The sequence below is a fragment of the Mchenga conophoros genome, linkage group LG13, assembly GCF_057382185.1.
Source record: "Mchenga conophoros isolate Kocher_MC1m ecotype Shallow Benthic linkage group LG13, M_conophoros_male_GT1.1, whole genome shotgun sequence".
Classification (NCBI taxonomy): domain Eukaryota; kingdom Metazoa; phylum Chordata; class Actinopteri; order Cichliformes; family Cichlidae; genus Mchenga; species Mchenga conophoros.
Window position 1 is genome coordinate 23,929,168 of NC_140538.1, and position 14,820 is coordinate 23,943,987.

A 14,820-nucleotide genomic window follows, 5' to 3' on the forward strand; every position below is an offset into this window, starting at 1 on the left:
GCACTTCTCTTTTGGTAAACAGTTTGGTTACATTGTCACATTGTATAAGAGGTTATTTGCCATTCCAAGTCCAGGAATGTTAGATCCACTTAAAAAAATATATCACTAACCTTGGCTAACAGCAGCTAACCTTGGCTAACAGCAGCGAACCTCGGCTAACAGCAGCGAACCTCGGCTAACAGCAGCTAACCTTTGCTAACAGCAGCTAACCTCGGCTAACAGCAGCTAACAGAGGCTAACAGCAGCAAAAACAACAGCGCTTGCTGACACAAAAGTACATCATGTCTTCAAAAACCCACCTCATTGTTGCTGTTGTTGGACAGAAGTGAGCTTTGCTGACTCATCGATTCCTTTTCACAAAGCTTTACAGCCTCCTTAAGTAGATGTGGACGTTTCTCATCCAGCACTGGCAGCTGAGGTAAACAGTAGGCAGAAAGCCTACTGAGCAAAAACTGTGGTTTGGAGTCATTTTGCTGTGAGATCAACAGTGTCCATAGATTTTCAGGTGACTCTTGGTAAAAATATAAAATTTAGGAAAGTATTAAACTGAAAAATATCTTTTTTTTAAACATTTTTTATTTCCCGATTTGCTGGCAAATGTTGATATTATTTAAATATTTTACAATAGTGTGTACAAAACAGTCTAGATTTAAGGTTAATCTCTGGGCTGAATATAACATGTTTGTCCTACAGTGGCCACCATAGTTAGGATTACGCGCTTTAATTGGGAACGGTAAGAAAACAGAATTAACTTAATTGGAATCTGCATCTGAGTGACATCTAGTGGTGAGATTTTACACACTGTAACTTTATGTTTGAATTTACACAAGGTCACACAGCCACACAGTGGCTCAGTAAACGGTGGCACTTGCAGGAATTCAAACCAGTAAATGACGCATGTCATGTTTAACAGGTTCTCAATGCTACAACCTGCATTACCAGTGATAACATTTCACCCAAAGCTTCTATCAAACATTGGCTCAGTTACCTTCTAAAATCTATTTTAAGAGACAGCATCAATTTACATGAAATTTTAACTGTGGCGCTGTAGAAGTGAGAAGCCTTCCCCTTTTCTAACTTTATATGACATTACATGTAGTTATTAAAAAGCCAGATACCCTAAAATAGGTAATTACAATAAAGTACAGCGACATTACAGTGATACATCACTGAGTCAGATGATGTGATAGCTGTTTAATGGCATCTTTCCAGTGATGGTGTTGTGATAGCATCGGGAGGAGCTCGATTCTCTGCCTCGCGCAGAGCGTCTGACCTCTTTCTCCTTTCCATAATGACTTTAAGTAAATGATTTCCACTTAGCTGCTGCCCTGCTGCCACAATGGAGATTGATTGGTGTGTGTGAGTTTGTGTGGTCATGTGTGTTGCTACTGTTTTCTTCTAACCTCTACTAATTGTTCTTTTATCCTTTCAAGGTCCTTGCATATGTCTTGTTACACTCACCCATAGTTCTGAACAACAGTAGATACATCATTAAACTGGAATGTTGAATGGTTTCTGTTGAGATTTGTTTGACTGCTTTGCAACAGGTTCCTACATCATACCTCGTATTACAGGAGCTACTGTATACTAATGGTTGTTTTATAATGTTTAACACTGCATTGCTTTTCCACCTCTGAAATGAAATGTATCACTTTGTAGGCACAAATGAAGAAGCACACGTACTGTTGGATGTCAGTCAAGCTACAGGTTTAGAAGATCATTGCCAAACAAACATCACAAAGAAAAAACATAGCTTGATGGGTTTTTTTCCCCCAAACTGAACAATTGTGGAGAATCCTGCAGTGTAGGACAGAAGTGCTCAAAAACTGAAGCTGTATTCAAATTCCACTTCACATTTGAATAGCGACAAAATTAAGTATACTCAATCCTGCGCACTATAAAAGGGCTGATTTTTGTAGTTCTTTGTTGATGGCAGCTATTGTCCCACAATGAAAAGCAAAATCATTAAGGTCAGGTAGAAATGACAGTTACAGCTCTAGAAAGATGAGGGGAAAAGGAAAGAAAAGATTTTTCTTTGTTTTGGCAAAGCTTATTTGAGTGACATCCCCAAAGTTACCGTCAGCTTGGTGTTAAACATTACAGACATTGTAAACTTTGCTTTTAGGAAAAAGTAAAATAGAGCCCAAGTTTCTACTGCCACATTCAAAGTCACTTGAAACACCTCTCTACCCCATTCTGATCCTCGATTTGAACTTCAACGTAAACCGCAAAATAAGGAAATGATTTACAGCTTTGTCGAATTTCTTTATGGTTTGGATTTTGGGACAGCTGTGTGCATTTATGGCACGTCTGGGAAGCATTTGAACATATGATGCATGCCGACTTTTTGGGGCTCAACCTACATACTGCCTTGAGAATATGTAATAAAATAACTGCAGTACTGAATTCTCTTATTACTGCACATATTTGTATACAATGTTCCTTTGCAGACGTATTTGCTGGTAAGGATTAGTGTTGAAACCTAAGAAGCAACCTTTCACATTACAAGGGAGCTGCAACTTGAATATACCAGAAATTGATCATTGTTAAGAAAAGTAACTTAGAAAGTACTTCAAGTATGAGCTAATAGCTTTCCTTCAGCAGCGGTGTCGTGGATGTGCGTAACTTGCAGGCTGCTGTTCACTGAGAGACACCTATTTTTTTGGCATTTTACTGTGACGATGTCCTTGAACGTTTCACCTCCAAATTTGAAATAAGATTTCTGTAACTTCCACTGCAGACAGCTGGCTACCAAAAGGTAGGAGAGAAATAGAACCCGTGTGAATGCAGGGACCAAAAGACAAGACAACACACTAAAGGTTCTTATACGAAATTTGTTTGATGTATTTTTGATGTGTTTTCCAGTACATAAAAAAAGTACTTAACGCATTAACGAGGCTAAAATCTTGATTTACGTTTGATCTGCTGTTTACAATATGCTGCAAAATACAGACTTTTACCTCCTGCTGAACTTGTTTGGCATGAACCGCCGTATTACTGGCCTTTCATTTATATTCATTTAGTTTTTATTATTATTATTTTTTTTATAAAAAAGTCAGGCACTCCAAGTTTCTTATTTAAAATAAATTAGCCACTGTATTTTTTAAGCAAATACTGCCTTGAGTGCTATGCCAGTGCAATAATATTGCTTTGTATTGTCCGCCTGGTGCAAAGTGGGTAGAACAGCACCCATGGGAGCATGCACAATTACCTGCTGCCTCTCACTCATTATTGCTTAAATAATCATACAACTGCATACATGAGTTTGAATATTGAATTCCTAAATAATTTCCTCAACACCACGCTCCCCCAGTCTGCTTTGTTTACTTTGGTTTAATAACATTAGCGCTAATGTACAACAGAAATCAACACGCCAATACACGCAAGCCTGCGATTCTATTATGCAAATTGACATGTCGGTGAAATCTGTCGCCTTGTTTGTCAAAGGCAGAGATAGCGAAGAAAGCTGTTTTGATCACCACCTGGAGCAACATTACAATTTGTGATTTTATTTTATTTTTTTTAAAGATTTTGTTTTTGTTTTAATGGCTTTTAAACAACCTGTCAGGCGTGTCTTTTAAAGAGTGTCATTCTGCACGGGGAGCTTTTGTTTTCTGTTCTGTGGTTGTATTGACTTTACAAAAGCTGACTGAAGGCTGGAAAGTAAAGAATCAATTAGCTACACAAACCCAGGGCCCTTATCTGCTGGAGAAGCCCCTAACCTGGATAAACAAACAGCTCACTGAATCTGTTGAGGGGAAAAGATCCAGGACGAGGTGAAGTGAAGCCAGAGGAGAGACTTGTGACAGTGATCGTTTGTTCATTCAAAGTTCCTCAAGCGCTAAAATATCTTTCCTCTGAATGCTGTTTCCTGTGGGCCTCTCTGCATTGAAAAAATCTCGCTTAATTCCTTAATTGTGTCAGGATGTCTCGCACATATTGCCGCCCCCAACACTTGCTGTTGTGGTACGTTTCTTTTCTGGTGTTACATCATCCAGAGTGGGAGAGCTATTCCAGGGCAGAGACCAGAGACGCGACTTTTCAGTGATTGTTCTGACACCTCTGAGCTGCAGGGAGTTGATTTTTTTTTCTTTTTCTTTTAACCTGCAGCTATGAGTCAGATTAGACTCTTTGTGTTGTTTAAGGAGAACACTGAGTCTGTGTGCGTGTGTGTGTCTGTTTGCTTGAAGTGAGTGTGCGTGTACTCTTGGGTGTGCGTTTGTGTTCTCTATGCTTGATAAGAGAGAAGAAACTAGGACACAATGTCTGCAAAGGGGGCTGTTCTAATTATGGCCAGCGTTGCTCCCCGAATGCTCTGCCCTACTGCACTCTGAACTTCCACCAACCTGACATCCCTGCCATTCTTCAAAATGCACCCAGCCTTGTAGCATCATGTAATATGCAGATATCTCTTAATGTTGTAAACACTGCCCCTCTAGGTGTGTGTTTGCGAATAAACGCTTTTTGTTGCACATTAACTGAGACTTGCAAGTGGTTAGAATGGCAAAAAAACGTTAGCTGCTATAATAAAAAAAAATCTGTTAATAAACAGAGTCATCTGAATGAAGAGCATACTGTAGTTGGTAAATATAAATATATAAACATGTCAGTGTGTGAGCCTGCAAACAGTTCATCTAACCCAGGGCAACATGAAGCACGATGATAACTTTGAGGTTTATTGTTTGTCGCAGTTTTAATGCTGCATTATACACATGCAAACACGGTTTGTCATTTTTATCAGGCAAGGAGGGGCTAATAAAAAAACTGCCCAGTTGCATTATGGGAGCTGTAGCCAATGTTTTTGTAGCTTGGTGCATGTTACTTTCTAGGAGACAGAAATCTTCTGTGAATTTCCCAACTCTTTGCTTTTCTTTGGTTGAACTACATCAGATTAGCACAAGTTTTGATCATTGTCAGTATCAGAGGCTTATATTTGAACAACTTCCCTTGTTGACCCTTCATGTCTTCTCTTACCCAGGATGGGTGCAGCGACACTGGGGCTACCGAACTGACGGAGCGCTGTGAGCAGATCAGTAACAGGCTGATGTCCTTGGAAGATGAACTGCAGATGGCCATACTGAATCGGGATCAGGCCCTCACCCATATCCTTTAAATTAACTGTAAATATACATCATGCTACAGTCACAGTGGGGAAAACAGTGGCTGGAGCCTGTGGCACAAACATAATCATTGCTGCTGTGGGTGTTGAACTTCCAGTGTCTTTGAAATGGTTGTTTGGAAAAGATCCAGGTCTCTTACAACTTATAGTCAGTTGCTGTCTACAGAGCAACATTGGTGCATCAAATGGCAATAAGACAGAGTCAGTGTGCTATTAGTTTGCAACTGAATGGGGTCAAGTTGGCACTTACAGTCTGTTTCTGATAATAGGGCAATTAATTGTGAAAGATCAGTGCAATTCACAAATCTGTTGCCAACATTAATTACTACATTTAGAGTCCAGCCAGAGTCTCACAGATATGAAACAGAAAATTGCAGCACAAATAGTGATATAGTTGCTCCAGGACAGCAATATAATTGCAAATTACATGGGTGCTGGCTAGCCCTGCTTTTATATAAGAATATTTGAGTTGAGTCCGGTTTTATAAATTAGTTGCACTCATTGATTTAGAGCAGCGGTCCCCAACCCCCGGGAACGGACCGGTACCGATCCGTGACTTGTTTGGTACCGGGCTGCAAAAGTTGAGGCTCCGGTGTGAAATTTGTGGTTTTCAGGGTTTTTATCGGTTTTCAGCGTTATTTTTTTATAATCGTTTTTATCGTTAACTCTGTTTCCCTGGGTCTTTTCCGGTGTGTTATAAATAAATCTTCTTTTTTTGGTACCGGTACTGGTTTTATTTTGTTGTATTTATGTGCGACACCTTAAAGGCCGGTCCGTGAAAATATTGTCAGACATAAACCAGCGCAAAAAAGGTTGGGGACCGCTAGTTTAGAGTGGCTCAGATTGATTGTGACATGCTGACTAAGTTCCTCTGTTAGATTGACATTATTTGTAAACCTTTACCAATCAGTCTGAGAGTGATTGCAGTCAGCCTGATTTGAACCACCAAGTTTTCCTAGTTGCAATGAGTTCGCTGTCCTATATTACTCTTGCATGACTGACCTGATAATTCACACCTTGGGGTCAGTTATGTGTGTCTGTCCATTTATCTGAAACACCTAGTTTTCCTCAAGACCTTCCAACTCTCCAAAGTACACATTCAAACTACCTTGCTTAACTGCTGACTGACTGATGTTTGCGTTTTGTGACGTTACCATTCAATGAAAAAGGAAGAAAAAATCAGCCTGTCTAATCTGACATTATTTGTCCATTCAACTTCAAATGTAAACTGGGTGCACAGGATTTTTCTCGACAGGTTGGAAGTGCCAGCTGCAAAATGAAACGGTAAATGTCCATGTGAGGTTATTAGAGGGCCGCTGATGCGGGCTGCCAGTCACCATGGGCTGAGATTAAAGCTGGTCGACAGGGGCAGTGCCGCAGCAGATAGAAGAATGTCACTGTAATGACTCCCCGTCATATCTTAACGTCTATTCTCCAAGCTGACCCTCCCTCTCTTCACCCGTCCTCACCGCCCCTCCCTTTCTCCATTTGCCCACTTCCACTTGCTGGATGTGGTTTGCAGGAAATTACAATATCCATGATAATGACTCAAATCAAACTGTTGAAGCTGATTACAGGTCAAAAATACATCATTTTCTGTGCTAATTAGAAGGCTGATTGGAAATAGATTAGTGTATTTTTCTCGCTCCACTTTTCCCCTCTGCATGGTGGGCGTATTAAGACAGAATCAAAAGGTAATATTTCAACATTGGCGTGGTGAAAATTTGCCACCTTTACCTGCTGTTGCTTAGTTTCTGTCACGTCCAATTTTTCTGTGCTGGACAGTATTTAATTGTGTATTTAATTTGGCGATCTCTAGAACCAGTGTGTTCTGCAGTGCCCCCCTCCCCGGCTCTTTTTGTTGATCTGTGGTTAGTCTGCTTTTATATCTTTTTAGAGCATCCCCCACTGTACTGTCAGGGGCCAGCACAGACCCTGTTTGCATGATTTCAATGCAGTCTGGCAGTCGGAGATAGACAGAGACCGGCGCACCTCTTTCCACCTCTCTGCTCTCATGTCCTTATGTGTCACTTATTTCTGATATTTGAAGTCACTGCACTCGTGCAGAACTGCAGTGGACACTTGAGGACAATATTGTCGGTTTGCAAGGAAAATTGAACAGAAACTGAACTAGCGATGCTGGGACTGTTGCCATAGTGACAGTACGATCAAAACGGCAGTGTCTAAGGGTCTTAATTGAGTCCCTGCTCTCAATAACAGGAGGTGTATGGACAACCGCGGAGACTGGGATTGAAGAAAATGAAGACGAGGGTGGGCAAAATCCTGTCGGTGTTTGTGGTTAGTTTTAAGGGTTTTTAAGATCATTCTGAGCAGTTTCTTCCCATTTGTCGAACCCTCTGCAGTATTCATGAAAAGCTCTTTAATAGCTGTTTAATTATGAATGAGGACAATCTGTGTCCATTCAGACAGCAAAACGAGCCATCAGGCCCCATCTGCCATCAAAGCCATCCCTTTGATTTGCCACTTAAGCTGGACACTCACACGATTAATTTGAGTTTCTAAGCAGGTTAAACAATCCCCCTCCTGTTGACAGCCTCTATCCCGTTTCATTGATGGTTTATGAATAATTTAGCTGGGCAGTCTGTTTGCTTGGGTCCCCACATTGCCACCCAGCCTCACGGTTGAGACGAGCTCATGAATAGCGAATAATTGGATGGGGTTAAATTGAGTATGACTCGATGATCTGTCCCGATAATCCGCTCGTGGGCCAAAATCGGAGATTGATGACTTCATCACGTTATGGCTGTCCGCTGCTATTACCATTAACCGTCAGGGGGCACACATCAGGGCACATGTGACATATTTGTCTGTTGGCATGCGTTTTACTTACATGTTAATGTGTGTGTGTCTGCAGCAGCATTCTTCCTTAACTCCCTTCGCACAGTCTTTAGAGAAGGAGGTTCAGGAAGTAAAATCCACTTTACAAACCATGCTTGCACAGCTCAAGGTGGAAGAAGAGGACGAGGAGGAAGTGAATGAGTTGGATGACCTCATGAAAAATGGGATTGAGGAGGAGGAAGAGGAGGAGGAGGAGGAGGACCAGTACTTCAGTGACAGCTGGGACATTTGAAATAGATGTTTGCAGTGTTTTATGAGCACTTAAACACAGAATGGCTACCTGATAGGTTGACCTCGGCTTTTACAGTAGAAGTGACCCCATATCCATCTACTGTAAAGCCTCACTCGAAACACTCGACAAGCAGCCGCCGTGGTACTGCTGAAAGTTTCCATCAGATCAGGTCTGTAACTTTTCACCTGCTTCAAAATGAAGAAACGTGATATAAATACAACACACGAGACACTTTCTCCCTTAAAAAGAGTGCCTTTGATGACTAGTTCACATTGAGATGTTTCTTTTTAACCGTTTTCAGATACAGTTTTTTAAGAAGGTCAAATTTATTTTTCACTTTTTAAGCATTTAAATGTCACCACTTTTGTTACAGTCCCATTTTATAAGCAAGATTTAAAGTCTGTGTAACCCATGGCTGCAAATGAAGGTTTGGTTTGAGTTTTGACCAGACACCAAGCGGACAATCGGAAAACGTTAAAATTTGTTTTCACTGCTAACAGTTTTGCACATAAAATAACATAAAATGTATGCCTATTAATTGTTATTGTTATTGTTATTATTATTATTATTTTGGTCTGCCAGCCACTTTTGTGTGTGTTCTGAACGACTGGACTTTCTTGTAACTGCGTCCATGAAGTAACTCGTTTGTGGTGCTACAAAAATGTGAGCTAACTTGAACACTTTATTATCTGTGGGTGGAAAATGCAATATTTAGATTTTTCCGTTGTTTTCAAACGACATTGCGTACTTTAGGTTTTTAACATTTTTGTGACATAAAGGACAAATTACATCTACGTAGGAATTATTGAGAGATAAAACATCGGTGGGCACATAAAAGGATTAGAAACTGCTGTTTTTGTTGGTTTTTTTCCCCCTCTGTTTGCCACTGGTTGTGTTTTTTTTTATTCATATTTGTGCTTTCACCTATTATTGAGTTCTGTTTTGTTTTTTTAAATTTACTAAGCAGCTGTACCTTATTTTATATTTATTCCTTCCAGTTTCTCACTAATTACAGCATGTACCGTTCAGTCTAATGTTGCCTCCTGCTGTTTTCTACTTGCATTGAGTTACAGCCTCTTTATGGATTGTTTTTTTTTTTCCCCGCTCATAGAAAATTTGCTGGCACGCTGCCAAGCAAGTGAGGGCAGCGGTGACAGGCAGAAGATATCAATACGGTAATAAAGGTCCTAGTGAGGTCTTTGGGGGATACATGGGTTTCTGTTGTTATCTCACCTCAGCAGCAGCGGTGGCTAATTGGTAGGCAGCCTCACGGAGGGCATGTTGAGGGAAAAATGGGATGGGAACGGCACTTTTTTTTCTGATTCTGTGTTTTTTGGAGCGGGGGCTGTTGGGGGATTCTGCCGTGCCACGCTCTGGGCTGTAAACACAGCTGAGCGTTCAGGGGTTTTTCTGCAGAAGCACAATGGGCCGTTCTCACATTACTGCCAGTTTGCCAAACCACTTGCCAAGCTAGAAATCTCCACATCTATCAGCTTCAGACAGAGCCCAGTACACACACACACACACACACATGCACACCTTCCTGCCAAACACCCCAACCTCATAATTGAATCTATGCTTGCATCATACTGTGCCCCACGTGGCAGCTCTGCTCATAAAATGGTCACAGAGAAAAACCCAGATGGTTTGAAGCAGGCAGGGTGAGATGTTTCTCAATGTAAAATGAAGCATCACGCAGCGCTGGATCCCTTTCTTACAGTTTGGTTGCTAGGATATTGTACCATACCTCGTTATTATAATATATTATTAAAATCGTTCCACCTTTTTCCTGCACAGTCCAGTCAGATCCATCCCTCTTAGTTTCATTCCTTCTCAAGCTTTATAGTTTCTTTCGCGAGTTTAGTCATGCATGGAGAAGTCTGCATAACTGCAGTGTGACAAGAAGACAAATGGGTGGCAATTAAGATTACATTGTGGTAATAAGATGGGAATAATGGGGCTAAATAAGCCATGAGAATGAGTTAATAACAGAGTAATACCAGGAAATTACTAAAGTACTGGAGCAGCACTATAGTGATCACCTTTGCCTCACAGGAAGAAGGTCCTAGGTTTGAATCCAGCCTTTGGCTGAGCCATGCCGTGTGATACTCTGGTTTAGGTTAGTTCGTTATTCTAAATTGACAGAAGATGGACGCATAAATTGATGGATAATAAAGATATAAAAATTGGTGCTATTGGAGTGAATTTGACAACATAAATCTAAGTTTAATATTACCAGCTATCTACTTGGATATTCCCAAGCTTATTACTTTGGTAAGTACATAATATTTTATATATTACCTTTCTAATATCAAACTCTTACCACACTCTTTTAATATTATTTCCATGTACTGTCACCAAAAAATTCATTAGCATGTGAAAATGACATGCAAATGCAGCTGATATTCCATCCCTTGTTTGAATATTTCACTGATTTTATGAAGAATATTCCATGCCCAAAAATAAATGAATGAATGATTTTAGGAATGTGTTTGTATCAGGGGATTTGGGTTCTGGGTTCTGGATTTGTTTACTAGATTCCCTGCTGAATTGTTAAGTTGTCTGACAGGTACAGGTACAAACTCTCTGAACCATGGGAGAATCAGAGATCGTGCTGATTTTTCTTTCCTCTCTCGCGCCGCTTCAGTTGGCGTCACAGACACCACTAATGAATTCAAACCGATGTTTTCGGTGTGTTCGCGTCTTTCATATCCTACGCGATCTCGGCATCCTCCTCTGAAACTGACACCGGTGTTCTGTGTGAGCGACTGCGTGTCAGTTCTGGTCACTGAGCCAGTGAATGTAGCTCTACTGAGAGGCCGCGCGGACATGGACCCAGAACTCAGCTCTGTCTGCAAATGGCCCTTTATTTCAGTCTTTCCAGTCGTTTGAGGAGCTCATTCTAATTCACCCTGCACTTCACTCAACTGTTGAATAAATTCAAATGAGCAATTTAACATGAAGAAAATTTCCTGTGGAATTAATAAGCATTTTAAATCAGTTAATTGCAAGTCCTCCCAACTCAAAATCTGCATATTTCTCTCTTAAACCAGTGAAAAAAGATGGGAACAAATGAAAAGCTGAGCAGCAACTACAGAAAATAGCCTGCCTTATTCTTTTTCCTGTGGTCTGGTGTGGATGCAGAAAATCACACTTAATTATAAACACTTTCCCACAGGGAGCTGCAATCTCCCCAGAAACAGCCTGTTTCCCATCACTTACAGTACTGGACAAATATACCCAGAGACACGCATAGTTTCTTCTGCATTTTGATGTATCACATATACATTCATATGAAGGGGCACAGAAGTCTGGGAGAACATGAGTGGGTGTCCAACAAGTGCCGAACGCAATAAAACTGCACTCATATAAACAAGAGAATGGCACCAAATGCAACATCTTGTATGAAAAGACAATCTTCAGTGATCCAAGCGTGGTATAATTGATATCCTTAATACACATGTGAGTTTGACCTATGGGACTGGTGAATGTTGCATGATGATATTATTATGGCGACAAGAATCCAATGAAGAGTTTATTGCACAGCTGTGACAACAATCAGCTCCGGCAGACCCCATTCCAGCTAACTTAATTTCCAGTGAAAACCAAACAGTCTAAGTTGTTTTCAATAAGCAGTAACACACAGGTAGCATAAAGAATGATAGCAACGGATTAAAAAAACTAAACTCTAATTACAGGAAAGAAATTGAGGTCACGACCACATTTTTGAGGGTGGTTTAACAACCTGAGGAAACTGCATGTTGTGTCCTAAAAGCATACATATGGGGAGTGTTATATTACGGGAAGATTTGCGTATTTTTAGACTCATAATTTAAGGATTCAGACACCCACTCGCAGCTGTAAAGATTTACTTTATGTTTCTGCACAGCAGAGCTTTAACCTAAATCCCAATTTGAGCAACTTTACAGTGAGAGTGCAAACATACATGTTTTTACCTGGAACACAGATGAGAGCACTGAATGACAATAGTTGAAGGTCATCCAGTGTTCAAATATCTGAACCGTGAAACAGAACAACTGACGCTTATCAGTCAGCTCCCAGTCATGCAAGTGGTATCCCCTGGAGTAATTTGACCTCACAGTGATGCTCCAGTAGTGTCAAATTTCACTGTGAAGAAGATCAAAATGTCCATGTTGGGAGATGGACGGCATAACCTTCAACCTCTTAGTCAGAGAGCCCTATTTCAATTTATTTTCATTGATAGCACTTTATAATACATTATAATATATAAAAAAGTGTGTAATTATCCTGTAATTAATGGAATTTCACTCTATTTTATTTGTAATTAAATTTACCTACAAATGTCTGTGAAGGTTCTCAGTCATCCAGGTCATTGCAGTTTAAGAAGCTTGGAAAGAAAAGCCTCTGGACTTCTTTAAGTTGCTTGAAGCCGTTTCGCCTCTCATCTGAGAAGCTTCTTCAGTTCTAGAGTCAAATGGGTCATAAACGCATGGCACAACGTAGAAGAGCCACCTCCACGGGACAAGACTCGGCTGTTCATCTGCATCTAAAGGACAAAGGTCACTAGGACGCCAATGCCAATGTTCACATTTTGGACAGAGAGGACAGATGGTTTGAAAGAGGAGTGAAAGAAGCCATTTATGTCCACTGTGAGCGACCATCTTTGAACAGAGGCGGTGGCTTACAACACCAACTGTCTATAATCCAGTTTTAAAATCCCTTCCCAGACGCCTTGACGCCCACTCACATCCTGGGCCATTTGACCTCAGGAAATCACATGATAGGGTGGGGCCAGGTTTCACAATGAGCTCACCTGAAACCCTGGCTGATTGTGACCTGCACCCGCTTTCACACCTTTTTTGTGTTCAGTTTTGGGCTTTTATATAAATAAAAAAAACAATTATTCTATCGGTGTTTCTTCATTCGTGTTATTTTTGGTGGTTTTCTCACGGTCACTTCAGAAGTGTTCGCTGATGATTGAACAGTGTTTGTGAAAGGAAAAAAATCATCTATAATGCACCAACAATTTACAGCTCGAAGACTTTTGACAGAACTGAAGGAGCTTCTCGGATGAGAGGTGAAACGTCTTCAAGAAACTTAAAGAAGTCCAGACGCTTTTCTTTTCAAGCTCCTTAGACTACGATGATCTGGATGACTGAGAACCTTCACAGACTATAATGATTTCAATATTCTTGTAGGAAAGCGAGACCAGTCTTTATATGCAATGAAAGAGGACTATTGACTAGTGTAGCACCCACGACACACACATATAATACATAATAAATGTATAATAAGACAAGGTTAAGGCAGCAGTGCTTACAACATTAAATTAAAAGTTGAAACGTTACTCCTTCAGTGCATCTACCAGTAAGGATTTGTAGGTAAATATAATTACACTACAATTTCATATAAAATACCATTAAAATTCCATTTAATTCTCAGGGAATTACATCCTTAGTTGTGGACTGTCTCAAAAAATGCTACCACTGACTTTTTATGGGTTACTTTTGGTGAACATTTTTCCATCGCATGATTAAACGCATGTTAAAAAGCAAACTCCCTTCTGCAACAAGCTGCTTGGACACATCCTTGGCTATAGCAGTTACACATGGTATCATAGCATCTGGTTCACATTTTAAAGGACTGCTACCGAATTCTTTTGGAGTAACCTGCATGTTAAAAAAAATTACCAGTGCAGCCTATGGGTTTTGATCAAAACCGTGAGAAGAGGTTTTAAAATAAGCGTGCTGTAGCAGCCCACAGGAAGAGTAGAGTGTGTGTTGTGGGGGACTTAAACTCGTGACCTCAATATATGTAAAATTCATGCTGGAGCTCAGCATATAATTAGTGAAACCACACTGGCAGGAGGAGAGAGAGAGAGCGAGGGAGCGAGAGAGAGTGGCGTGAAAAGCAATAAAGGTCTCAGAGCCAAAAATCAGAGTGAAGATTTCGTGCTGAATGCACCATTAGGCCGCCAGATTCCCTCAACTATGTAACATTCTTTACGCTATATAAACGAAACACGCTCCCTTCTTTTAAATTTATCACAATGTACCTCGAAGCAACGTGTAAAAATATTTTCAGATGGATTTTGGTGAACAGAATGATGTCACATACTATGAATCTAATCCCAGATTGAAGTATAGCATGCTCTAAAATGGTTTTCTCTCAGGCAATCGCTTTAAAAGCTTAAGCTTGCTTCTCTGCCCAAAAACCATCAAGGTAATAAGATCAAAGTCAGAACCGACTCTGACTATATTGGATCTATTTCCAAAGATTTACCGCATCCACATGCTGCTGTGGAACATCACCGTTGAATCCAAAACAATACTTTGCTTTGATTTGAACAAAGATATGTTTGTGCTGCTAAACATATATTGTGCTATGATGTGTGGCATCATGAGGGGCTGCAGAGCCATTTTTAGGAAACACCGTGAATAGGAGAAGCAGCAGCAGACTGATTATTACTTTGATTTCTGCAGAGGAAAAACATGTTTTTTGTTCATTCCTCTTGGGAGAGCTCCTTCATTTAGATCTATGAAGAAACACTTCCTCTATGAAACCCAACCTCCAGCTCACCTTGAACATCCCAAGGGGACAGCACTGCCACTGGAAAGCTGAAATATCA

At 40.5% G+C, this 14,820-nt stretch overlaps 1 protein-coding gene across 3 annotated transcripts in view; it reads left to right on the plus strand.

Annotated features, from left to right (window-relative positions):
• Positions 1-13,100, plus strand: part of disc1 (DISC1 scaffold protein) — a 54,358-nt gene extending 41,258 nt beyond the window's left edge. For 2 of the 3 annotated variants that reach the window (XM_085297340.1, XM_085297341.1), the window contains exons 14-15: positions 4,979-5,101; positions 8,022-13,100. In XM_085297340.1, the coding sequence (XP_085153466.1) occupies positions 4,979-5,101; positions 8,022-8,210 (312 nt within the window). In that variant the 3' untranslated portion in view covers positions 8,211-13,100. Of the gene's footprint in view, positions 1-4,978; positions 5,102-8,021 lie in introns of those variants that run through there. The other variant, XR_014894867.1, reaches the window with a different exon arrangement.
• The last annotated feature ends 1,720 nt before the right edge of the window (positions 13,101-14,820 follow it).